This window comes from Schistocerca piceifrons, chromosome 1 (genome assembly GCF_021461385.2).
Source record: "Schistocerca piceifrons isolate TAMUIC-IGC-003096 chromosome 1, iqSchPice1.1, whole genome shotgun sequence".
NCBI classification, from domain to species: domain Eukaryota; kingdom Metazoa; phylum Arthropoda; class Insecta; order Orthoptera; family Acrididae; genus Schistocerca; species Schistocerca piceifrons.
In genome coordinates, this window is record NC_060138.1 from 297,538,970 (window position 1) to 297,566,963 (window position 27,994).

General features: G+C 39.8%; 1 protein-coding gene across 3 annotated transcripts in view; it reads left to right on the forward strand.

Moving 5' to 3' along the window:
* Positions 1–27,994, forward strand: part of LOC124776623 (COMM domain-containing protein 4) — a 555,896-nt gene that overhangs the window by 475,513 nt on the left and 52,389 nt on the right. For all 3 annotated transcript variants that reach the window (XM_047251722.1, XM_047251716.1, XM_047251728.1), the window contains exons 6-7: positions 20,600–20,671; positions 20,888–20,953. In XM_047251722.1, the coding sequence (XP_047107678.1) occupies positions 20,600–20,671; positions 20,888–20,953 (138 nt within the window). The remainder of the gene's footprint in view (positions 1–20,599; positions 20,672–20,887; positions 20,954–27,994) is intronic.

Consider the following 27,994-nt stretch of genomic DNA (forward strand, 5'->3'; position numbering starts at 1 on the left):
CACTATGGCTTCGCCCTCCTTACAAATTTCCACCTGCACCTGGTACTTAACTAATTGGCTCTGTGCACTTATAGCTCCAGACACCTTGCAATTATTAACCGGGAAAGTCGGTATGCTACGTCCCTTCCCTAGCGCTTTAAACAACTCTGTACTCATTACACTCACTGAGGCACCTGTGTCAATGATTATATTCACTGCAACATCATTGATTTTCGCTTCTATTATGGCTTGCACATTTTCGTTGCTATCTTTCGTACATTCATGCGGTTCGGTCAGTAGATCTTTATCCATACCGATACCGTCGTTGTATCGCAGCATATGTACTCCAGGGATATTATTGTCATTCGTGTTGCTCTCACTCCACCCCTCGGCCAGCGATGAAGAGCATATCGAGGCCGATTCTAGTTTGTTGGATGGCTTGCTTGCGAGGTACTTGGACGGTTATTGTCCGCGACCTCTACTATGTTTACGTTTTGGTTTGTGGGCCGCCACGACTGCGCAATAGGCGCGTTTTGCAGTGGTGGTCTGTTGTTATCGTACCGGTCATTACCCTGCCGTTCTGAGCTTGGTCGCTGATTCTGATTCCAATTACGATTACCGTCGTTGTAATTGCTATGCCACTGACCTCGCGCATTTTTCCAGCGGTTGGTCCCTGGCAGTCCGGAATCGTACCGGTCGTCAAATCGACGCTTTTTATTATGGGACGGCTGCCCATACCCGTTCTGACTCCTACCATTATTACCATTTTGCGAATGCTCTTGCCGCTTGTTACCACCCCTACCATTTCCCTGGTTGTGGTTTTGTGCACTATTATTTCTGTCATGTTTACACCCTGATCCATTATTCCGCGAGTGATCACACGCTGCTTTTGCGTCTTCCTGGATTAAGTCTATTGAATCTAGAACAGACAGGAAATGTTCCATGTCGCTTTCTGGTACGTGTATTAATTTCTCTTTGATATGAAGGGGTAAATGTGATTTTAGGAGTCCTATTATGTCTCTTTGAGATAGGCTCGTCCCAGTAACGCGGTTTGTTTATGTACTTCTCGAAATACCGTCTCAGATTCCCAAGACGGGGTGAGTACGGTTCGGGATTGTATACTTCTTTTCTTAGCCGCTCTTGTATACAAGGCGACCAGTATTTCGACAAAAACGCCCTCTCGAATTGTTCGTACGTCATGCAGCTGTCTGCTACTTCCGTAGCCCACAATGCTGCATCACCCTGAGTGTATGACATCACGTATTGAATTTTCTGTGCTTCGTTGCACACACTAGGCAAGATATTTTTGAAGCTTTTTATGAATACTACTGGGTGTACTGACTTCCGTTCAGTAGTAAACGTTTGAAACTGCCTATTTTTTATTAAACTTTCTTCAACTAATATTTTTGGACTATACTGGTTTGTTCCTGGGACATAGGCTGTGTGCTCCGAACCGAAGCTACAACTCTTCGCATTATCGCCTAAAGATTCACCATTGTTGCGTCGCGTATAAGTTTGTGCGTTGCCAAAAACATTGGCTGTTGGCGACATAGTTTCATGTTCAAGATGTTTGCTGCTTTGTGCTAAACCCTTTTCCAAGTCGGATATCCGTTTGTTAATATTCACTTGCCACTGCGGAATATCCTCACTGAGTATTTGTTTGATGGTTTGCACGTCGTTCTGTATCTGACTATTTATTGCGGTACTGAACGGTTCGGAATCTCTATCTGCTATGGCTGCTTGTACCTTATAATTAATATTTTTGTCGATCTCACTCTCCTTCACTTCTAGCCATGAGTTGAATTCGGTTTCAATTTTAGTTGCTTGTTCGTTCCACTTCTGCTCTACAAGCTGTGTGGAATCTATTTCTAACTTTTCTAATCGGTTGGCTGAGACACCTATTTCGTCTAACCTGTTAGTGTTTGCTACTTGCAGGTTGCTGACCTGTACAGTCAACTCCTGCACGGCCTTAGGTATGGACTCATAATTCTGTTTCACACAGGCAATCTCTTTTTTCATATTTTCTAACGATTGCACAAGTTGCTGGCGATCCCGTTCAGCTTGCTGGCGATCCCTCTCAGCCTGCTGGGCAAGTAAATTTTCTGTTAACTGGCGATCTCGCTCAGCTTGCTGGCGATCTCGCTCAGCTTGCTGGGCAAGTAAATTTTCTGTTAACTGACGATCTCGCTCAGCTTGCTGGCGATCCCGTTCAGCTTGCTGTTGCGCAAATTTTGCCTGGTAATCCAGCACGCGCTCTAATATCGCCTGAAGTGAATATCGAACAGGCAGATTACCACTCTCTGGTTCCTGCTTTTCTGGAGGTGGTGCAATTTCTTTATCTACCTCTCCTTGAGCACTGGTGGGCGGTGGCATCACTTCCTGTGCCCCTGCCCCCACATTTTCGCATGGTATATCCTCAAAGAGAGTACTTATACTGCTTAATGCACCCGTTTCTACATTTCCTGCACTAACTAATGGCTGTTCCTCAGTATCCATATTGCTCGGACGTTGACTACGCAATTTAACCATATTCATAAATTACCTACTCGAACAAAAGATCTGACAGTTTTTTCACTTGCACACAAAATATGTTAATTTATCTACAATACACTGCACACTAAAAATTACTATCTACAATCAACTTTGTCCTGTCATAAACACTAACATCAAACTACACACCACTAGCGATATGAGATCACTTCACTGGAGTTAAGCTTCTACAAACAGGACAACTACACTGTAGTCTTACCTTTAGTTCATCTGATCTCGGCGTTGGGCTGCCCCCGGATTATGTAGTCGTTACAGTTTCTCAGTACTATCAGGATCGTTTCCTCTGACTCACTTGCAGTGATGCGGTTTTTCATGAAAGAATTTTTGTACATTCATTAATACATGGCATTAATCATGATACACATACATACATTTATCACTAAATACATACATATATATATAACAATAGACACTGAAAGAAATTACATAAACATTTATTTTCGTGGCCACTGCAAATTCGGGCCCCGCGTTTTTGGGCGACAGTTTTGCGTCCGTTTCACTTTTCGTAAAAACTCTTTTCTCTGTTATTTGCTTTATTATTGCTCGCGTAATAACGCATATACGAAAAGGGCCGCGAAATACCTTTTAGTAATGCTGTGCCATGAATTTCTTTATAATCATTAATTTTCAACAAAACAGAATATATTGGATTCTTATTGTTCTGTATCTGGCTTTCTATTAAAGGAACATTTTCCGTTACTGTAACTCACTATAAAAGTCAACGTATCTTCCCTACTTTATAGTTATTGAAAATGGAAATTACTTTGTTATGAATACTGATGTTACAGTTCGCAAAGATTGTTAAACATCAAAATTTTGCAGTGGATTTTTGTCAAGAGTAAAACACCAATAACTACCACGACTAGCACAAGAACATGAGACTATTGTCGGAGAAAAATACGTTTTTACTATAAGGTTTGCCAGACAAGAACTAAGCACAGCAAAATTCCTATTATGTTACGAAGGTAAATTATTCTTTTTGTACTGTTAGCAATATATTATCAGCAGCCCGCGTCAACCTGCAAAACACATCACAAAATCTGCTGCACTGCTCTGCAAGTCCGGAAGCTGAAATAGATTATTTTATTTCACTATTACCTTCCCGCTTCTTTGCGGTATGATAGATTTCTTTTAATGCAGTTTGAATGCGCCGCGGCAGCGGCTCGTTCGTTCGTAGCGCAGCTCTGCACCACGGATAATATTTAAATAATTGAAAATGTCTTAAAAGGATGGGATAATATTCCAAGCAAGCTACTACAAATAATAATGCAAGGTTTCATTAAATAACTCCATTCAAAACATTCAAATATGTTAACTAATACACACCTTTTACAATGAGTACGTAATGGCGTACATCTATCGACTATGACAAAAGAAGACTACGTTAGCATTTACTGCAACGTCACAGGCTATCTTACTCGTACAACTCCAAGAAGAAGACAGAGAAATTAATGTTCGTTCTGTATTATTCAACGAGTTAAAATTTCATAGAGTGGCTATAGGTCCGCCATGTTTGAAGCAAATTGAAGTTCTGGCCGCCATGTTTTCTTTAGTCAAGGCATTCGTCTGCTGTGTCCCGCCCCCTTGTAACTGCGTTTGACTTACTTGAAATAGCCCATACTAGCTTTATTTTTTCTAAAACAAGCAATAGACAGCAGTGATTTCAGTGTACACTGACAGCAAAAAGGGATGTTTTTGTCGAAATATGCCTAAACTTTTCGATGTAGATAACACTACAAGACAACTCAAATAAGTCCGTCCAACGTTACTTGTTGCCCATAAATTAATGCAATTAGAGCAGGTACCACCAGAATATTACGGTGAAACTCCTAAACACGCTGTGGTTAACTATTAGAAACAGTAACGGGCGCAGAAATGCGATATTTTTGTCTCTATTTCAAAGTAAACAGTCAAAGCCTCAAAAACCAGTACACTGTGAACGAGAATATTGTTTGAAATATGTGTTACAAGTAGTTAACACAAGCATAGTAATTCAATAATAATAATATACAAGAAAAGTAAAATAATTTATTTACATTTAATTTTTACAATGTTTTAACTGACATTCGTATTTTTTCGGTCTTTTCACTGACCTTTAAATAAAATAAGCTTCGTGTATAGTTGTCTCACAACTTTACCTCTCTGCTCAGATGATTTTGATTTGCATAAGTGATTTATTCGACATACAAAAAAATGTTTGAGCAGCAGTTTTATCAGTTTAACATAATGGGTTTCTTCACCAAATTCAGTTTCTGTAAAAAGATGTTCATTGTTTATAAATAAGGAGCCTCTCACCAATTGCAACACTTCTGTCTGGAACCTCAACAAAACGTTTTTCTGACATTTCAGGATTATGTCATTATTTCTGAAAACCTTCTCAGCAACATTACAAAGTTTAACAACATCATTAGCTGGATTGATTAAACTGATTTTCACATCTTTCACTGCAATCAATCCAGTTCTTTTACCCTCAATACAAGCAAAAATACCTTCTAAGCAGTCAGTACAGTTAATTTTGTTTGTCACCTGTCTCACTATAAACAGCCTCTTATTTTTTCCCCATCCCAAACAAGGTCCTTCTTAATAGCCATCTCATCAAACATCAATGTTGCAAAAATTTGGGTTGTGCTATTCTCAACTTCAGAGGCAATTTTAGTGAAACCCTCCTCAGTAAAACCTGGATGGCCACCCACAGACATTGCCCAACGGCGAAGCGTTCTTGGGTGGGGTAATTTCACGAATTTTCGTAAGTAGCTGTATGCCTTGGCAGAATAAATGTGTAGGGTCAGGGCAAATTTCCTTATTTGCTGAGAATAATGGCATACTTTAGCAATGCACTGAAGTTCCAATAGCTCCTTCAACAAACCAACTACATGTTCACTGTTTAACATATCAGAAACTGAACTACATAGCCTTCTTCTCAAACCAGCAACTAAAGTCTGTAACTGCACTATTCTTCTTTTGTGTCGTTCACTGAGTTGCTTCATTTGCTTTATCCGCTTCTTTAGTCACACATTCTCTACTTGTACTCTGTTATATTGTGTTTTCAACTTCTTAGGGCTTGGTAGACAGTAATTGTGGTCAGCAGAAACAGATGTGGGTCCGACAGGCACTGAAAGAATGCAGTTACATCATAAGTTTAAAATAGAGTTACACCATAAGATTATAATAGAAAGAATGTAATTCAAAGTAATAAGAACACCGAGTAAAACTAAATTATTGACTTACTTTGTGCTAATGATGTCACTGTAACAGCACTATCTTGCAAACTGTCGAAAGATCGCTTTCTGGATTGTGGTCGTAATACTTTATCTTGCTTTTGTAAATGTGATGGAAAGTTAAAGATAGTAGGTACTGCTTTTGACAAAAGGCGCCTCTGGACATTTGTGTGGTACATATATTTCTCTTCAAAATGAGCTGAACAGAGGTAACTGGCTGTAGTAGGAAACCAGTTTTCTCGCTTCATATTTATAACCCATCTTTTTGTAATTTCCTTATCTTTTAAAGGAAATCTGTAATCAACGATAAATAAATTACTTTCCTGCATTTGTCTTAAGCATAATTACAGTTCCAATGCAAATGACTCTTTAATAAACATTAAAAAACGTGTGTCGTATTTCGGTACTAATATACTTACTTATAATATGAAATATTTGTTGTTTTATCGCTGCGATTTGTGCAGTTGAACGCTGAACACACTGCAAGCATGTTGACTTTATATTTTGTAACAAAAAAGTCAACTAGAAAAGTTAAATATTGCGGTAATATCACAACAGCTGACACACTTCCAACACAAACAACAGTAACGCTTTCCTAATGTTTTGACTAAGGAGAACATGGCGGCCGAGTTAGTGTTGGTTGCCGCTAGGAGCGCTGTAACTAGTATCTCAGCCACTCTATGAAATTTTAACTCGTTGGTATTATTTATACTAGTGGTATATTCTTATCTTTGTATGATATTTACCGTCTGTGCGGTTTCAGTACTCGCCGACACAGATATTATCTAAAATAAATAATAATAAAAAAATACATAATTCCATACAATAACAGAATATGATGCATAATGTTCTCTCTTTACTACAAAATATGTCTTTTGCTAAGGGACGTTTCAGACGACAATGTTTCTGCATTTGCGTGCTGTGAGGTGGGCCGGTAGTGAATGTCAAGAATAAATACTCACAAGGAACCCGTTCAGTGCGAAGTTGCGAAAGGCTAATGACGCTCCACATATTGTCTATTATGCACTCACAATATTGGCTGCTAATTGAAATAGGGGGGCGGGAATGGAGGTATCCAGTGGTGAGCACAGCATGAGGCTACGGGAGCGTAGCTGGACTGCTTAGTCGACGAGTAACTTAAAACTGTACTACAGTGCTAGTGGTGTTGATTCAAAGCAGAACAATGGCAACGATAAACAAAGCAAACATTGCACTATATCTACAACAATAGTAGCCGAAATTGACATTTCGTCAGAGAGGAATTCAAGAAATTTTGCAGAATGAGGAAGTGCCAGATGAAATATTAGCGTTTCTGCAAGATGAGTCAGTGGAATGCGTAGTGTCGTATACGCTCGACTGTGCCGGCAATTTACATGAGGAGCACAATGACGACGATACGTGATTGGCAAGTGAAAGTGATATTGAAACAGGTGTCGAACCATGTAGTTTATCATTCTTGTCGGACAGGATGCCACAAATCCCGTCCCTAGTGACACGTACTAAAGAACAATCGTTCCCAAGGAGCGGGCTCTAAACATAATTACGCACGTGGAAGATTATCTGTAGCATAGTAAAAAAAAAAAAAACAATTATGAACAGGTTTCGAATAATTCCGCAGCAATATGAGCGTGTAGTGCATAAGAGAAGTTACGGATATTCAAGGGAGGACAAGGTGCTCTTGTTACAAAAACTGGTCATTGCGCTTTTCAAGGATGCTCATAAAGTTTACAGGACGTGCGTGATAATAGTGACCTCAAATTCCGGGAGGCGTAGATTTCAAGGGAAGCAGTTTATTGCTGCATAACTTCAAACAGTGTTCCATATAGAGTATTTGACTGAGTTCTGGACATTGTCTTAAATGATTAATTATGTCATTTTATGCTCTTGACATGCCTTTTTCCTCTTGAATTTCAGTATTCTTTTATAAAAACGGAAATGAAATTCAAATTATTTGAAAGCCCCTAAAACTCTCCATTCGAGTACAGTGATGCCTGTGACGTCACAGGCTAGCTCGCTGCCCCTACTGTCATAATACTAAAAAAATAATTCACAGTGATGTCTTGATTTGGAATTTAATTTTCAGCAAATGGATTACAAATGGTGTGTAGTGCCATACTGTACTAATACACCTATAAAAACTCCTGAAAGGTTTTTTTTGGGTGTTCCATATAATCAGAAGGTGAGCAAAATGTGGTTACGGTGTACCGGCAAATTGCCACCACGTGGATGCAGAGGTTCACTAACTCAATTAAAAATGTGTTGCCCATTAAGTTACCTCCGAGATATGCTCTCTCACCATCATAACGAGGGGCAGTATCACTCAGCGAAATTAAACTCCTAGTCAGAGGAGGAGGAGGAGGAGGAAATGGCTCAAATGGCTCTGAGCACTATGGGACTTAACATCTGTGGTCATCATCCCCTAGAACTTAGAACTACTTAAACCTAACTAACCTAAGGACATCACACACATCCATGCCCAAGGCAGGATTCGAACCTGCGACCGGAGCGGTCACGCGGTTCCAGACTGAAGCGCCTAGACCGCACGGCCACACCGGCCGGCGAGGAGGAGTACATGAACATTAGTTTTTAACGTCCTGTCGACAATGAGGTCATTAGAGACGGAGCAGAAACTTGTATTAGGGAAGGATGGGGAAGGAAATCGACCATGCCCTTTCATAGGAACCATCCTAAAGCGATGTAGGGAAATCACGGAAAACTTAGATCAGGATGGCCAGACGCGAGTTTGAACCCTAGTCCTCCCGAAAGCGAGTCCAGTGTGCTAACCACTGCGCCACCTCGCTCGGTTTTCTAGTGGGCGTGATCTTGCAAAAGTGGTAGGGAATATTTACGTCACAGCAAGTACGAGTGGAAAAATGGGCGTAGGAGAACTAAAACTGTGGTTTGGCTATTAGCTGATCTTAATAACTTGCTTTTGCTTGATTCCTGGTTTGTGTATAAAAATAATACTCCTTTAGAGCAAAATATCACTCCTGATAAGTGTGTGACATTGCAATTCATACCGCCTGGAACCACTAGACAAATTCAGCCTCTGGATGTCTTTTTTTTTCCGTGTCTATAAAACATTATCTGACCACCTACTTAATAGCCGGTTCGATAGAGCTCAGGTCTGGAGCGTGTTGGGAGGCCATGACATCAACTGGAACTTGCCACTGTATTCCTCGAACCATTCCATCACACTCCTAGCCTTGACATAGCGCATTACCTTCTTGAAAAATGCCACTGCCGTCGTAAAACATGATCATCATGAAGGGATGTGCGTCGTCTGCAATCAATGTACGATACTCCTTGGCCGTCATGGTGCCTTGCACGAGCTCTACTGGACGCATGGATGCCCACATGAACGTTGCTCAGAACATAATGGAGCTGAACTCGCGCGCTCCCATCAGTATGCTGTGTTCAGGGTGTCAGCCAGTCAAGGAATATTTTAGGGAATTGGTTTTAAAAAAATTATTTCAACGGCCCCAGTCAGATCTTTACAAGTTTTCTCTCAGATAAACTTCAGCTGTGCCTACGGGACATAGGGTGCCTGCTTTTCAGAACCGAGGCAGTTCTGCCCAGTTTAAGCTGGTGATAAGAGACGCCTTGAAGCCTCTGCTGAAACTGCTATAGAATTCACACCTTTGGCTCTACTCAATAGCGAGCGTGGGATGCAGGTCACGTGTGTGGACTCTGGAGGATTATGCTGTGCAGAACACAGTTGCTTCGCTCTCTTGTGACCCAGACCTCGAGCAGAACAGGCGTCTTTCTTGGGAGGCAGAGCCTCTGCGTTCCATGACTGGGCACTGACATAAGTTAACATGAGCCGCCTCCCCATCCGTTGCCCACATATTGAGTTGTTCGTCCTCCTTGACTGGCCTACACCTGGTAACTTCCGACCCTAGGCACGCCCCTTGTATACCGTACATTGAAATATATTCTCTTCATTTTATCTAATTTCCTTTTCTGTTATTTAACCGCAGCCCTAGATGCCCAATTAAAAGTCCTAACCGCCCAACCTCCTGTGCGTTGTCGTAGTAAGCAGAATCCAACAACCTTCTTCCCCCTCTTCCTGCCCACGTACAGCTGAAGAAGGTATCGGGATTCATCAGACTATGCAACACTCTGCCATTGCGCCAATGTCAGTGGACACGTGCCCATTTCAGCCATAGTTGCCCTTGACGTGGAGTTAACATTGGCACGTGCATGGGTCGTCGGCTGCGGTGGCCTATTTTTAGGAGTGTTAGGTGCACTGTGCATTCAGACACATCTGTACTCTGCCCAGCATGTTAGTTCCGCCACAGTTCGCCACCTGTCCTGCTTTACCAACCTGCCTAGCCTACGACGTCCGACAGTTGTAATGAGGGGTAGCCACCAAAACGCAAGACGTCTGGAAGTAGTTTCATCCTGGTTTCGCCACGTGTTGAAGGCTCTCGCCGCAGCACTCCTCGAACACCCGACGAGTCGTGCAGTTCCCGAATCGCTCGTGCCGAGTCTCCGGGTCATCACAACCTGCCCTCAGTCAAACTCAGATAGATCGCTTGCCTTCCCGTTTCTACACATAGACAGCGTGCTCACCGATGCGACTTGAAAAGTTCGTGTATCTGAATAGCGATCACTCAAAGCCAGGTGATGCTGCTTTCGCCTGGACGGATTTATATCGATAGTAGATCGGTGGTCATGATGTTCTGGCTAATCGGTCTATTATCGAACTGTCTGTAGCTATGCGTTAAAGGATAGCGAGGTTCACGATAAGCTCCCCGACAGACTGTTCCATATTCTTTTGCATGCCATCACATTCCATCAGTCCTCGTCACCCCGTTACACCAGTATGCTTCTATATGCATTCTTTGAGAGTGGATATCTAGCTGAACGTCCTGCACGGTTCGTAACTCCCAAGAAGTTAGTCACCGATCTTTATGCGAACCTTAGTGATCACTGTGGCGCAATTTTTCATTCGGTGTTCATGGTTCAACTTAACGGCTTGCTTTGAAAATTTCTTGAATGTCGACAATGTCCATTTTATGAAGTGTTCAAGAATGTTCAAATGTGTGTGAATTCTTATGGGACCAAACTGCCGAGGTCATCGGCCCCTAGACTTACACACTACTTAAACTAACTTATGCTATGAACAACACACACACCCATGCCCGAGGGAGGACTCGAACCTCCGGCGGCACGGAACGCACAATCCGTGACATAGCGCCTCTAACTGCGCGGCCACTCCGCGCTGTTTGTGAAGTGTAGCACATACAACCCATAGAAGGTTAATTTCTGCACTCCTGGATACTCACTTTCTATCTACCTTCTGTTGCACATGGTGAGTTATTAGCAGCTAATATTTTTCTTGTCATAATTTTTCATCAACACTTTCAAACGAGCCTTAGCAACGATTGAAATTGCGATATCCCTTTCAAGGGGTTCTTTGCCAGAAACATGACCAAATGCCGTAAACACTGTGTCATTCTATACAGAGGCTTCCACTGGGCAGAAAACAGGGAGTTGAGCGGCTTATGGTCTGTAATGAGATGGAAAGTAGTGCCTCATATGACTGTGAGTTCGCAGCTCGTGGTCTTGCGGTAGCGTTCTCGTTTCCCGCGCAGGGGGTTCCGGGTTCGATTCCCGGCGGGATCAGGCATTTTCCGTGCCTCGAGCTGATTGGGTGTTGTTGTGTTGTCTTCAACATTATCATTCATCCCCATTACGGTCGGAGGAAGGCAATGGGAAACCGCCTGCGCTAGGACCTTGCCTAATCGGCGGTGCACGTGTCCCGCATCGTCTCCTAAGCTCCACGGAGTATGGGACCTCATCATCATATGATTGTGAGTGTCTCCTTTTCAATCTGTGAATAATTTATTTGTCCTTCCGACAGCGTATTTGAGGCGGACGCAGTGGCCTGCTCCGACCTGCACTCCCGTGAGTGAGAACGCACCGATGCTGTATTGGCATGAATCTGTGGCCAGAATTACGGGCTTACTGGGGCTGAACGTGGTCAAACACGGAATGGAGTGTAGGCGTTGCTTCAATTTCTGGAATACGTGTTGACTCAAACTTCGCTTCTTTCTTATGAAACTGATTTAACAGGCGACCAAAGTGGGCAGCCTGTCGCATGAATTTCATGTAGTAATTTATCTTCCTTAAATACTATAGTGGAGTCGCAGATGGGTCCGATTCTTGACTGTGAACAACTTCTCGTCTGATGTTGCGGTATAACCATCTCCTGGTCATAATTATTGTCTAAAAAATCAAATAAATCAAGCTAAAACTCATTACGTATATTAATCTTGAAGATCGTAGCTAAAATAAAAGTTCTTGAAGTCTGATGGGTGTAATTCAGATAGTTATATAAATAAATAAATGTTGATGTGAGCTTACTTATTTTCGATGCTCTGCTGCAGTTGATTCTTCCCGTAAGTTTCTTAAGTAATGATGGGCATGAAAACACCATTATTCTCTAATAATGTGAAATGTCCAAAAGTGTACGCAGATACAGAACTCTGAATGTTATTTATTTCTTGGCTCGATGTTACTTCACACAGTGCAGCTCAAAATGTCACATTGTACGGGACTACTCCTCGCGATTTCTTGAGGACTTGCGTACATTCGCTGACATTGTTAATATATAGTAGTATCGTTCATTACGATCAGAGAAATTGTTCAAAAATACAGAAACTGGAATCATTCGGTGGTTACAATTAAAATACATATGTCGTTTCCATGTAAAAATAAGTGAAATGATTGAAATAAACAACGGTGATTACATTTCTGTTAACTGCACTGAAACTACATTATCCCAAATAATCCTACCTTGTTTCCTGCTTCAAATATGACATTTTGTTAGTGTAGACGGAATTGCAATATACGATCCAGTAGCCTAAATAAACACTTCGTTTACATTCGGAATTTAGTTTCGTATTGTGAATTTCAGTAATCACGAAGTAATTAGATGTTTTTATATTAAACAATAGTGTAAAAATTGCAAGCGCCCCTACAAATGAGTGTAAATACTTTTAGATACTACTTTGACATGAAGGTGTTGAAAATCACACTTATATAATATATGGGTCGTACCTAAGGACACAACTGTTAATCAGGCGATCCAAATTAGCTTCGAAATCATATGAAAAATGGGCTGTTGAGTTTCAACGTGTATGATATCAGAGAAACCGTCTAGGTGTTTGCCTCATTCAACCAGAAGAGAAGGCAAACCATAAATCTGGGTGTCCACTTGGGGATTTGAAAACTGTTTCACCCATGTGCCTTACGAACTGTTCCACCTCACTCGGCTAGCACTATCATGTTTTGAGCGTTATTTCTGACAAAAGGGTACGGTGGGAAATGAAAGAGTGAAGATTTCTGTGTATTAAAGACCATTTGATACAAATTGGTTGTGGTTCACACAAGGATAGGTGGAGTAAAAGAGCACCAATGATGGCATACTAAAAAAAAAAACTATAATACGTAATTTAGCTAGCAATTCTCCTCGAAGGATGTCTTAAAGCGCCATGAGGAATCCGACAAAAGCAAACTGCAGACTGTTTACCGCAGAACTGATAACACCAATTGAGAAATGACGCCCCAGTGCCGATGATGCATCTGGATAAGTGAGCGCTTTGCCGCCGATTGAGGATGAATATCAAGCGCCCAGAAATAAAATCATGAACAATATAGATAAAAGAAATTAAGCTGATTAAATCAAAATAATTATTCACAATACGAGAGGTAATTATAAAGTTCTAATTATCACTTCAAAAAAATAGTTAAGTGATTAATTTTTTGTTATCGGGTTCATGCCTACAGCCATGGTACACACTGAAATACTCGCGCCACAGTATCGTAACACAACATTGTAGAAACGAAGCAAAGTGGTTCAGGCCATTGACAGAGCGAAGTTTCGTGCGGTAATTCGTTTTCTGCATGCAAAGAGGAACTACCCAGGCTGAGTTGGCGGAAGTGTACGGCCTAATGCATAAAAATAAAAAGGGTGGTTACGTGGAACAGGCGTTTCTAGTAGAGTCAAAAGAGTCTGAATGACGAAGAATCGAAGTGTCGGGGCATCTCTCTCTGAAGGACTGGGAATCGCAAGAGAAGTGGAGGCATTGGAACTTGAAGAGGCGATAGTGGGAAAAGTAGAAAATCAGTCACGAATCGCAATTCAGCATCTCGCATTACATTTTGTACATGTAAATATGCCTTCTGGATTCCGCAACTACTCACACGCATGCAAACAGCCCGCCGAATGACAGCAGAGTCAGTGGCTTGGAGTGTAACGCTTCATAACACTCGCATTGATCGCGTTACCGCCGTGAGAGCGGACCCAGAAAGCGCAGATCTATGAGCCTGAGCAATCATGTGCGTCTGCGTTATCCAGTCAATGAACGTATGTACTCGCTAAGATCTATATCATGAACTACACTGAGCGGAAAAAGTCATGGGACACTTCCTGGCCGGCCGCTGTGGCCGAGCGGTTCTAGGCTCTTCAGTCCGAAACCGCGCTGCTGCTGCGGTCGCAGGTTCGAATCCTGCCTCGAGCATGGATGTCTGTAGTGTCCTTAGGTTGGTTAGGTTTAAGTAGCTCTAAGTCTAGGGGACTGATGACCTCAGATGTTAAGTCCCATAGTGCTTAGAGCCATTTGAACCATTTGCACTTACTGAGAGCATTCCGGGCCTCCTTTTGCTTGCCGTCGTGTAGCAACTCGACGTAGCATGGTCTCAAGAAGTCGTAAGTTCCCTGTAGGAAATATTCAGCCATGCTGCCTCTATAGCCGTCCATAATTGGGAAAGTGTTGACAGTGCAGGATCTTGTGCACGAACTGGATTGCGTCCCAGAAATGTTCGGTGGGATTCATGTCGGGCAGTCTGGTCAGCCGTATCATTCGCTGGAATTGTCGAGAATGTTTAATACAGTTGTGAACAATTGTGGCCCAGTGACATGGCGCATTGTTGTCCGTAACAGTTCCATCGTTGTTGGAACATGAAGTTCATGAATGGCTGCAAATGGTCTTCAAGTAGCTGAAAATAACCATTTCCAGTAAATGGTGAGTTCAGTTCGACCAGAGGACTCAGTCCATTCGATCTAAACACAGCCCGCACCATTATGGAGCAACCACCGGGTTGCACACTGCCTTGTTCACAACTTGGATCCATAACTTCATGGGGGTCTGCGCCACTCTCGAACCCTACCATCAGCTCTTACCAGCCGAAGTCGGGACTTATCTAACCGGCCACAATTTTCCAGTCGTCTAAGGCCCAACCGATATGGTCACGAGCCCAGGAGCAAAAGCAATCGCGTCGGTCGTCTCCTGCCATGGCTCATTAAAGCCAGATTTCGCTGCACGTCTTAACGGACATGGTCGTCGTACGTCCAACATTGATTTCTGGGTTATTTCACACAGCGTTGTTTGTTGTTGGCACTAACTATTCTACTCAAACGCCACTGCTCTCGTTAAGTGGAGGCCATCGGCCACTGTGTTGTGTGTGGTGAAAGATAGTGCCTGTATCTCGAATTCTCGGCAAGCTCTTGACACTATGGATCTCGGACTATTGAATTGTCTAGCGGTTTCCAAAGTGGAACATCCCATGCGTCAAGCTGCAACTGTCATTCCGTGTTGAGAATCTGTTAATTCTTGTGGTGCGGCCGTAATCACGTCGAAAACTTTTTCGCGTGAATCACCTGAATACAAAAGACAGCTCCGTTAATGCACTGCCCTTCTATACATTGTGTACGCTATTACTGTCATCTTTATATGTGGATATCGCTATCTCATGACTTTCGGCGCTTCGCGTGTACTCCTCATGCCACCTTACGATGTGTGACGGAGGGTATCTATGACAACGTAACCCGGGCGGCGAAGCTACGTTGCATCGCGCTTGGCATGTACGCTCTAGGCAGGAAACTTTCACATGATGCACGTTGCCTATATTGAAGCGTCTGCTGTTCTTCTTTAATCCTAACTGTTAACTGACCTATACTAAGGAGAATTGGTCAAGAACCTAAATGAGTCCTTTGGAATGCACTTCTTTTGTGGATGAATTAATTTCCTTAGAATTCATCTGATAAATCTGAGCCTGGCATCGGCTTTTCTATAACTATTTTTATGCAGTCATTCCGCTTAAGGTACTTTCACTGAGGTTTTTTAGTTATATTACCTCTCGAAATGATATAAATTAAATAACAAGACCAGTGATGAAAAAATATAGATTATATTGTGTTGGCAGAAGAGCCAACACCATGTTACCTGAGGAGGCCGAAATGCACGCGTTTTAGCTCACGCAGGCTGGCGTGAGGAGGGAACAACTATACTGACGTGAGGTCTGAAACATGACAAGGAATTAGAATTCAGAAAGCGGACGTAATTAGTTTGATACTTAACTTTAATCCATTAATGATGAACGTCGCTCTCGACGGTACATGAGTCACAATATTATCTGTTCAGAAGACATAGTAACTGAATATGGCGCCTTGCTAGGTCGTAGCAAATGACGTAGCTGAAGGCTATGCTAAACTGTCGTCTCTGCAAATGAGAGCGTATGTAGACAGTGAACCATCGCTAGCAAAGTCGGCTGTACAACTGGGGCGAGTGCTTGAGAATCTCTCTAGACTAGACGTGCCGTGTGGCGGCGCTCGGTCTGCAATCACTGATAGTGGCGATAGCGGGTCCGACGTATACTAACGGACCGCGACCGATTTAAAGGCTACCACGTAGCAAGTGTGGTGTCTGGCGGTGACTCCACAGATAAAAAATTAATTGTGAGCGGGAGTCAAACCGTCGCCTCATGCGCATGTGTTTCAAAGCTCGAACACTATCACTTGACCACCATGCACTCTTACGCACAGGTACATCAGTTACGTAATAGACGCGTAAAACTTCTCTTGCAATTTTCTTAATATTACAAGTGTGGTGCACCTTACTACTTACACATGATGTTGTTTTAATGGCCTGCTAAAGATGTACAAAGTTTGAAGTAAATTTGTGATCCCAGCGTCGTAGCCTCCCCTTTTCAGTTATCCGCGAATAAAGCAGAGTGCACAATTCACAGTTTACTCAGTATTAATCACGGTCTTTCTCCAGTTCACACGATAAGGTATACATATTAATTAGATGTTTTAATGGTGTCTTTACACACAAAAACCAAAACAACAGCCACATCAAATGTCAGCAATCAGCTCCTCCTCGTCATACTTTACCACTCGCTTATTGATGGTCGAAAACAGGCTCTTATGCCAAAGATACAAACAGTCTCATAGAAACTTTCCGACAGAGGTATTATTTGAATGTATTAACATTTATTGCTAAACATAATGAATAAAACAAAAACCATCAGGAAAACATTATACTAAATGAAAAGCTTTAGTTTGCTTTTGTTCTACAGAACCAAGAGCCGACGGAAGATTCAGTCAACATGAAAACATTATTTATGAAGACTCCTCAGATCTACTATTACAATCTGCAGGTCTTCCTGAATTTCGCTACAACACATTGGTGTAAGCCTTCCTACGCTTTATTCTTTGCCATCTTACATAATAATTTTCTGTTCTCCATAATATCTGTAGTTACGTTGTTTCGAAAACCATTGTGACCTGATTGCACTTCACTTTATCCAACACTTTAACAAAATACATCATCAAACATTAACCAAGTTACAGATATTGTCATAATTGGGAAAAGTCTTCTTTCGAGGCAGCCTATGGGTAGTCGCGATCCAAAAAAAAACAAAGGCATTGATTAATTGTCTACTGACAATATTCTGAGATGGTACATCAACCGCATTCTGAGCCATTCGATATTTAGCATTGTAGGAGTGCTCCTTCCGTTTCGCTATGCAGGGTGATTCACGAAGTTATGCAAATATTTTAATATGTTATTCTATAAGTAAAACTAAAGAAAAAAGTTCATATAAATATAGGTCCGCAAATGTTCAGTTACGGAGTTATGGCTAATAAAAGATTTTGCCTGAAATTTAGCAATTTTGCTAGTATGAAGCGATCGCAAAACTGTACGAGGTTAAAGTAAAGCACGGTTTCCATTTATTTTGTTGTTATTGATCTGGTGAATCTAACTAAACATGTTTCAGACGTGTATCTGCAGTAGTTTTCCAGAACATCCAGAGAAGCAAAGATTATTATACAAGTAAATTTATTTATTTTCCATTAAAAATGTAGAAACGTTTGTCATTGTTTGCAACCTTGACTGAGATATTTCAGTCGTTTGCTAACCTTGAAACGCGTTATGTTTCTGTATTTTTCAGTGAAAGAACATAATAACAACAATGTATTTAAGTGAAACCACATAGTAACTGTTGTAGTTTGTAGATTATTTATGAAATAGGGATATCTTTCAAATTTACGTCAGAAGAAGACGCCGATATGGTGTTTGTTTATGGCACATGTGATGGTAATTCTGCGGCTGCAGTTAACGAATATCGCATACGTTATCCAACTCGGAGGATTCCGAACGCACGAACCGTTACCGGAGTATTGCGAATGTTCCGGGAGACTTCTGCAGATACACGTCTTTTATTAGCCGTAACTCCGTAACTAAACATTTGCGGAGCTATGTTTATATGAACTTTTTTCTTTAGTTTTACTTGTAGAATCATATAAATATATTTCCATATCTTCGTGAATCACGCTGTATGTCATCCATATTTGTCCTACGTGCACACCTTGTAGTTAGCTAAAATATTCTAGTCAACGCTCGTAGATTCATATACGTTCTACCACTACAATCTTACTTTATAAGACGCGAGCCTTGTTACTGTTTTCCATTTCTGAGTGACGGCTAATCATCTTTTAGTCTGGTGATCAGCTAGTCTCTGTCTTGTATCTGCTAAAGTGTTTTAGTTGCCTTTCTTTACCTTTTGGTTATAAATTTTTGGTTCACAATAATTTAACGTTACGCATTGTCCGCACACGTGTGTGTGTGTGTGTGTGTGTGTGTGTGTGTGTGTGTGTGTGTGTGTAAGTAAGTAAGTAAGTAAGTAAGTAAGTAAGTAATGCACCCACGAACATTGTCGAACATGAACGTTTTGGTGGTCCTGGTGTTATGGTGTGGGGAAGCATAATGTTGCACGGGCGTACTGAGCTCCAAATCTTTTAATACGCTATAGTCACCGATCAACGTTATCGTGACGCGGTGCATTCGGCCCTGACTTCATTTTTATGAATAACAATGCGCAATCGCAGCGAACAGAGGAGGTGGAAAGAGAGGATATTCGGCGGATGGACTCGCCCGCTCGTTCGTCAGACATAAAATCCCATCAAGCATGTGTGGGAAGCGGTTGCGAGACGTATCATCCAGCAGTTTTCAACAGCGCTGACTAAAGGATAGAGCGCCCTACCACAAGAACTTCACTCTGTTAAGAACCATCTCCCCCCATTTGTTATACCCAGGACACCAACATAAATCATGAAACTTCAGTGTAATTATTGTTTTTGAATAAAAGTGTCATTTCTGTTCGTCTTACTGCGCTTTTCTTTCAGTTACCTTCTGTACTATACTGCAGCAGTTCCTGTTATGTGTGGACGAAGTTTCATCCAGCTATAGTACTTGACAGCGACATCACGCGACTGTTAAACATAAAAAAATGTACATTAATAATGAATAATTTAGCTGAGACGTCATTTTTTTGCTTTTTTCATCCAGAGGCGAATTCGAACCGGGGGAAGGGGGAGCGTTCTATGGGGCTTCAACCTGTTATTCCGTAATCTCAAAAGAAAAAATCATTTGCAACATAGCTGTCAGATTTAATAATCTCAAAAATTTTCCCTCCATTGTAGATGGTATTATAATGCATGAAGAAAACACCTTCGTTTACTTTAGAGACGGCACGGTGATAAAAAAAATTATCCATTTCATTATATAAATACGTGCATAATTTGCGTGTTAAAATTATATAAAAATTCTGGCTCTAGTCATTAGCCAACACCCAGAGAAACCCCACGTAGTTCCCTGCGCTGACGATTCTTACCTTTCCTTTTGAAACGCAATGAGCACCAGATACGTCTCCCCATTCTCTGCTGTCGTAGAATGTCGACGGTCAGAATGTTTCTGTAGGAAGACAGTTACTTCTCAACCTCATAGGACGTTGACGGTACAAATTTTAGGAGGTGAATAATTCTGGAGAGATGTCCACTGGAGGGTCTTCTCCCCACTGAGGATATCGCAGATGTATCAGAAGTCGAATAACAAAGATTTCTTTCCAAAGCAGCCTCATATATATTCACTACCCACTGCCCAATATCACTTCTAATCTGTCAGCTTGTACTTGATATGGTTCAAATGGCTCTGAAGCACTATGGGACTTAACTTCTGAGGTCATCAGTCCCCTAGAACTTAGAACTACTTAAACCTAACTAACCTAAGGACATCACACACATCCATGCCCGAGGCAGGATTCGAACCTGATTGTAGCGCCTAGAACCGCTCGGCCACTCCGGCCGGCCCGTACTTGATATACTTGACGATTTCTGCTGAATTTTATGTAGCATGAAGTTGAAATACCTCTAAATACGTAATGTACTGAAATATGTTAAAATACCTAACAATAAAATGAAGTATCTCAGCGCTGACAATCCGTGAACATAGACGCTACCCACGTGCGTGGAAGCGGATGTAATTCCACAAAAATCCTTGCTCTACTAATGGCAGACATTAATAATGGAAAGCACGTGGAATTACTGTAACATTTGACAATCCAACTCAACAAATTTGAACTGTTATTCTTTTTTTTCTTGCTCATGTCACTCATGCTGATATGCAAATGCAGTAGCCACGTGTTTATTCGTAACTACAGCTGCCTTAATATCATTGTTGTATTTGTTGAAGAAAGTAAAGAGGCACCTCTTTTTTCAGAGGTTCCGGTTCTGCGGAGATCTGGACTGCCCAGATTGGATTCTTGCAGAAATAAATATTTTGGCGCGTATGGTACGTATACTGTAGTTCACAAGTCATTTATGTGCAATTGCACTTGACACGTATCATTTTAGAACGTTCTTAGCTGATCACGTTGTGTGGTCCTCGTCAATTGATAGTCTCTTACATTGACTGGAAATATTTTAAAAAATGGTATCCATTCGAAATATAACCTACGCAGTTCTGCGCCACAGGCACGTTAGTTATTGTGCATTTTCCTTGTTCCAGACGTCAATTAAAATGAAGCTGCTTTGCCAGCAGGTAGCGCGGTCGCTTATAGGAGAGGACATCGACGTAAGTATCTCCTAGTCTGGATTTTACTTTTTCCCTCTAACCGCTCGTTTTTACACTTTTCATGTAGTAGAAACTGTAGAAAATAACGCTACAGGTAGCTTATATTAATGTTTGTATTGTAAAAACAGTCAGTGGATGATTCCTCCGTTGTGCAATTGAAAATGAAGTATTAAAATGAAAATAAAACCGGTAAATTTTACTAATTTTTTGTAGATGAACTTGAATATGAACAAAATACAGCCAGCGTTTCATGAAGCAAACTGTGTTCATTTGCCGCTAAAACTTAAAATGGTGTTGTTACAGACATAACTCAGCAAATTGAAGTTGATGCACATGTATTTGAAATTCTCGTAATATCTAAGAGATTCGTCAGTACAGAGAGAACCTTGTAGTATTTATATAAAGCACAAGAACAGTATTCATGAAATTATATCGGACATTAAATAAATTTAGTGAAACTAATAAAATATAAGACAAGTAAATGTTACGGATGTAACGTTTTGCTGTTACAGGTGTAACACATTCATTTAACTTATAATGACGGACTGAAATTATATATGAAGGACTGAAATTATGTCTGTGACAGTTGTGTAAACTAAAGTTGAAGGGGGGCGGGGGCGGAGAAAGGAAAGGGGAGAAGCTAATTATATCAGCTGCATCAGAACTTTTTGCGAAATCAGCGGTGATGAGTGAAAATGTGTGCTTGACTAGTAGTCGAACCCAGGATCTCCTGCTCACTAGGCATTTGCGTTAACCACTGTGGCACCTGGACACGGTGTTTATCGCAATTGCGTGACTATCTCGGCATGCTCCCTTGCTGACCCACACTCTCACCTGGCGTTGCCTATCCATAGTCCCTCATCCATGTCCTTCATGCTCATTAATCCTATATTCCCGCTGCATCTGCACTGAAGTTCGTAGATTCACGGCCCACCAAGGCAAACCTGTTACATGAATGTGTGGTGTCTGTTCTTTCGGACATGACTGAAAGAACACTCGTTCATATAATATCTAACAGTGTTGAACTCGTTGTGTAATGGTATATTTATGAATACGGAAGAGTATTCAGATAACAAAGAACAAATTTAGTTAAAAATTTTAATTTCATTTTAGCGGAAGTTAATCTTTCCCGTGAATCTGTGATCGGCTTTTTATTGGGAAATGTCAGCTTCACTAAGATCATCCTTTTCTGGCCATGCAAATTTATTCTGTGCTCTTTTAAGGAATTTAACAAAAATTTTTTCACACTCTTCGCTGCCAGCTTGTCCAATAAATTAATGGAGATGTCCTTATTCAGTTTTTAACGATAACCTACTGACCAAAAGACAGTGGAAAGTTACCATTCAACTACTTATGAAAGAAGTAATGAGGTTATCTTCTCGAACATTCTGTTTTTCGATGGGTCTGAAATGGAAGTGTGTACCATTTTCCTCAGATAACAAACCTATTTTAACTGTGTTATTTCCCAATGGTCTGGACACTGCGGATTTAAAGAGTGTTAGGAAGAGATCTGATAGCGCTCCAATGCTGTTGTAACTAATCAGCATGCTTTATAGCTTCTTTGCTGGAACTTCTAATTATTAATTTTATCAGTTATGTATTTCGCGCATCGTACATAAGATGTGCCATCAGTAATGAGAGCTTTTCTATCTTTCACACACTGCCGCAGATGTTGCTTCAGCATTCCATTAACATCATCACGAGATCCTTTACATTGGATGTACAAAAGAAAAGCCAGTTAAAGGCAATACCACAATATTCTTTGTTGTAAGTCATATTAACTGACGTGTTGATCACCTCCATGAGAAAATAATTCCTTCACTTTAAGATTAGGAAATTTATTTTTTATGTTCGGAAGTATTTTCTGATTGCAAATATGAACAACTAGCATATGCTGCAGATAATCAGGTACAATAGCATATGAAACTGGACTGGTAACTGTGTAAGCTGATCCAGTGCAATTAGTGATTTGTTAATTACTGCAGCGTGCGCTCTGCACCCCATCCTGATAATCGATAGCGAACTTTCCTCTGGAATAAATCTAGAGAACACAGATACTACAAGAAACATTTTGAACTTTTGTCTCTTCAAAAAAGGATTGCTGGTTAACATTGATAAAACAGTCGAGAAGAAACTTTGGTAATTTGTTCTCTAAAATTGTAATATCATCTATAGAACCTTCCTGCACACTTTCTCTTCTCATTGTTCCACTGACACCTGTTGATGTTGTAACCTCCCCACAAAAATTTGAAAGAAAGAAACATGACAATATTTAATTATGAATGCTAATGGACATTGCTCTAAGCGTAATCTGCCCACAATGAAATGTACTGACAATGGCAACAAAAATGTGAAATTCGCAATCTGACTCAAATATAAATTCTTCACAAAAAATTAAGGTCAATTCAGTGATAAGAAAATTCAATTAAACCGAAATATCGGTCTTTGGCCCTGTGTAAAACAATCAGAATTAAAGTCTTACCTCAGAATAACTGGATGTCAAATTTCTGCTCTTTTTCGTGCGCACGGCTTGGAGGAACTGCATTGCAAATAATAATATTCCCTTTTTTTTGTGATTTTACTGAAATTTTTCTTTAAAAAGAGTGGAGTGAAATGGGAAGTGCAACGAAACCTTTAGTTCAATAAAAAATAAAATTTTTGAAAAATGCTTTTGAAATAAAAATTATTATTGGGGCATTTGTTGGAAATTAATTACAATAAATAAATTTTTACATTATCTAATGATTATATTAATTAACAGTATACCTCATTCAGCATCTTGACCAGTGTTGCCGACCGCCTACATCACACAACCGCACTGGGCTGCTACTACTGACCGACCGCTCTGCATGACGACTATTAGCGTACTGCACTACATGACGACTAGTAGCAAACTGCACTGCACGACTACTACTGACCGACTGCTCGTAACTAAATCGAGCTACAGACTGCCACGACTACAGACAGAGTACTGCTCTGCATAGCGACAACTAGCGAACAGCTCGCAACACTCGCGCGGTCAAGCGCAGGCTCTCTGGTCAGAGATGCTGCAATGCCTCGCCATCGCTGCTGCGTTACATACGTGTTTCATAACCCTCCACTGGGGGGGCAAAAATTTGGCAGCGATGGTGAGTCATTTGGACTTGCCAATCGCGGCAAAATTTTTAATTAACTAATAAACTTCTACAATTTACAGAATAATTAGATGTAGTACATAAAGTAAATGTTGTGCACACGCACTAAGTACAAAATATATCAGACAAAGACAAAATGTGAGTACAAAACATAGTAACAAATCAGAAAAATGTATATACAAATTATTTGATAGATAACAAAGTGCACAGGCACTGAAAAAATTCTTTAGCATATTCAGAACAAATAAACAGACTGGCAAAATATTATGTTGACAAGTGACATGAGTGCACTCGCACTGGAGTTGAGAACATATCAGTAAATGATGAAATGTATATACAATTAGTAACAAATGATATAAGTGCATACGCATTGAAGTATTGAATATACAGTATAGTACAAATCATATTGAAAAATGAGAAAAGTGCACAGGCACTGAAGTTCAATAGAAAACATATTAACACCTAACATAAGTGCACATGTACTGTAGTTCAGAACATATCATAAAAATAAAAATGTATATACAATATAAAAGACAAGAGTGTACATATACTGTACTTCAGAACAAATCAAAAAAATGTCTTTAGTATTTTCGCAATAAATAAACATAATGGCAAAAAAAATCATGTCCAAAGTGCACACGCACTGAAGAAATGTCTTTAGCATTTTCACAACAAATAAACATAATAGCAAAAAAAAAAAATCATGTCCAAAGTGCACACGCACTGAAGAAATGTCTTTAGCATTTTCACAACAAATAAACATAATGGCAAACATCATGTCGACCAGTGACATAAGTGTACTCGCACTGGAGTTCAGCGAATCGAAAAATGTATAACCTATGAACATAAATGATGTTACCAAAAAAATTTTTTCTTTATGTGACAAGAATCAGGATAGGAAAGGGAAGGATTGCATCATGGTTGTAGCACTTTAGATTGCACACAGCTGTTCTGAAAGTCCATATCTTTCCACAGAAGTACAACACCAAGTGACACAACTTGAAGTTCTTTTCCCATCAGAATTTATCAGCGTACCCAAGACACTGAATTGTCGTAGTAATATTCCATGTTTTCATTTTGGCAGTACATTAGGTACACCAAACGGTGGGACCATAATAACGTCTTCATCGCTCACGGTGGTGGACAGCATGTCGTGTCAACACCACGCTCTTGCAAGGCACACCAACGTAGAATTAGTGCAAAACCAAAGATAGTGCTCCATGATCACTGGGATAAACAGGACAAAATGGACATTGCAGTAATTCAGGGTAGTTAGCTCATGAGGTGAAGGACATTAAGTCACATAATATTGACAATTACAGTTTTCATTAGTAGTTTGTGGCATTCATAGCCCAGTTATTGAACATTTCTGTACCAAGTATGTAGTATTACAGAAAAATGTTCATTAATTGTTTTACATAGAATCAGTAACCTTCTTTTCCTAGCTACAAAGCATTATGAAATAATCGCATTCTTTTCCAGTTACAAAATATAGCATAATTAATTAATCATTTGTCTTCCAATAGTAATAATCGTTAGCTTTTTCCTAACCACAAAGCATTATGAAACAATAGCATAGTTAATTAATTATGTGTCATTCCAATCTAGTAAGAATCATTAGCCTTCTTCTAATTACAAAGCATTATTAAACAGTCACATTCATTTCCAATAACAAAGTATGGAATCGTTAATTAATCATTTGTCATTTCAATAGTAATAATCATTAGCTTTTTCCTAATTACAAAGCATTATTAAACAGTAACATTCCTTTCCAGTTACAAAGTATAATTAAGAATCATTAACCTTCTCCTAATTACAGTTAATTAATCATCTGTCATTCCAATATAGTAAGAATCATTAGCCTTCTCCTAATTACAGTTAATTAATCATTTGTCATTCCTATATAGTAAGAATCATTAGCTGGCATCATGGGTAATCGTATTACAATAAACAGTGGCAGTCCTTGGCCAGTTACAAAGTATATTTAGTATGACAGAATAATGTTCATCAGAAGCCTTAATTGAAAAGGAGAGTCAATTATTGGCCTAGCATTAACATAATACATTGAGTGATACAAATTATTGGCACTCATTGGCCATTAACCAAAACATGAAAACTCAACATGGAAAACAAGAGCTAATTAATGGCATAATTAATAACAATTCTTCAAGTGACATTAATTATTGGCACTCAGTGGCCAGCAAGTATTGAATAGAATAAAACATAGTTCATCATTCAGTATTATTCAGATCATTACGAAGTCATTATTAAAAATCAGTTAATTACAGTCATAACATTAATAATCATGGGCATTATAAGTAGTCTCATTACAATAAACAGTGTTCCTCATTCAGTAGTATTCAGATCATTACAAAGTCATTATTAAAATCAGTTAATTACAGTCATAGCATTAAGAATCATGGTCATTATAAGTAGTCTCATTACAATAAACAATGGCAGTTATTAGCTAGTGACAAAGCATTATTTTATATATATATATATATATATATATATATATATATATATATACCTCCTTTTTTTTTGGTCTCATTAAGAAGTCATTACTGAAGTGACATACTATTCAGAGCTAATCAGTATTATTCAGAATTTTCTCAAACTGGTATCACTACTTGGGACTGGTAATACATTTTTTTTTGTTGTTGTTAGCAATGCATTGCGTTGGGGTCGATAATTAATTGCTGAGGCATAACACTATTTGCTTTTGACCTATTGCTGCAAATGAGGATAGGTAACGTCATTCGTCATGAGTCAGCTGTAGCAAGGTTATGTAACAAGGCAGTATATGTGATCACATTTATAAATGATAGACACAAATGGGTAAAAAATAAAAATGCAAGTACTAGAACAGGTATAATAAGTAACAGGTTTAGTAAGTATCATGAAAAGCTTCTCCTGGAAAAAATACAAAATGGATTATTGACCTGAAAGAAGAAACGCACACTATGCTGAAAAGTAGTGAACTTCGAATTAACAGGCAGTGAAGTGTGTATAAAAATGTGTTCCATAGCTGTCTTTTCCAAAACTTTCTGTCATCCTACTATGCAATGTAACATCTGCTGTCAAAGCAAACTGCAACAAATACTTAAATAACTACGTAGCATAAATACATAACTTCAACATTATCCTCATCTGTAAAGAAAAAAAAACTTCATTATCCATCACTTCATTATCCACATTACCATAACTTCACTATTATCATCACCTGTAAAGAAAAGCTTCATTATTCATAATACCATTTCCCTCATCATTATTCATCAGTATTCATTATCATCTGCAAAAAATCACTTCATTACTCATATATAACTATTCCTTATCACTAGCATATTTCATCACTAAAACTAAGATGTGTAGTTCTGTCTGACAGCCTGCATCAATCACCTTGTATTCTGAAAGAAAAAATTAGTTAAGACTGCTATTCTATGATGAGTATAGTATATTCTTGTTAATGCTTGTTAATCCTGATCCATTTACTCTTCCTCATAAAGTTATTGCATCTCCTTTCGTTTATTCCGTAGGTGAAATTCCCGTTTCTGTTGAATTTATTTCTTACACGCGTCATTTCTTTCTGAAATTAATGAACAAAGATTAGTGTCCTGCATTTAAATCATACACCCACTAAATAGTGACTGGTTTATGGTGACATAATTAACCATACAGCATAACATGACAGGAAACGTAATATGTCAAAGACATTGACAGTGTTCAAAGCCAAAATGTACAGAGAATATCACAATGCAGCAGCAAAAAATGTAAAACAGTCACGATGTTGAGATGTCATAAGGCAAAAAAAATGTCAAAGTCGACTGGTGTGTGTTATATCTTAACTATTTCACAGTGCATATAAACAAAACTGGAATACAATCGTACATAAAAAAACAAAATGTGA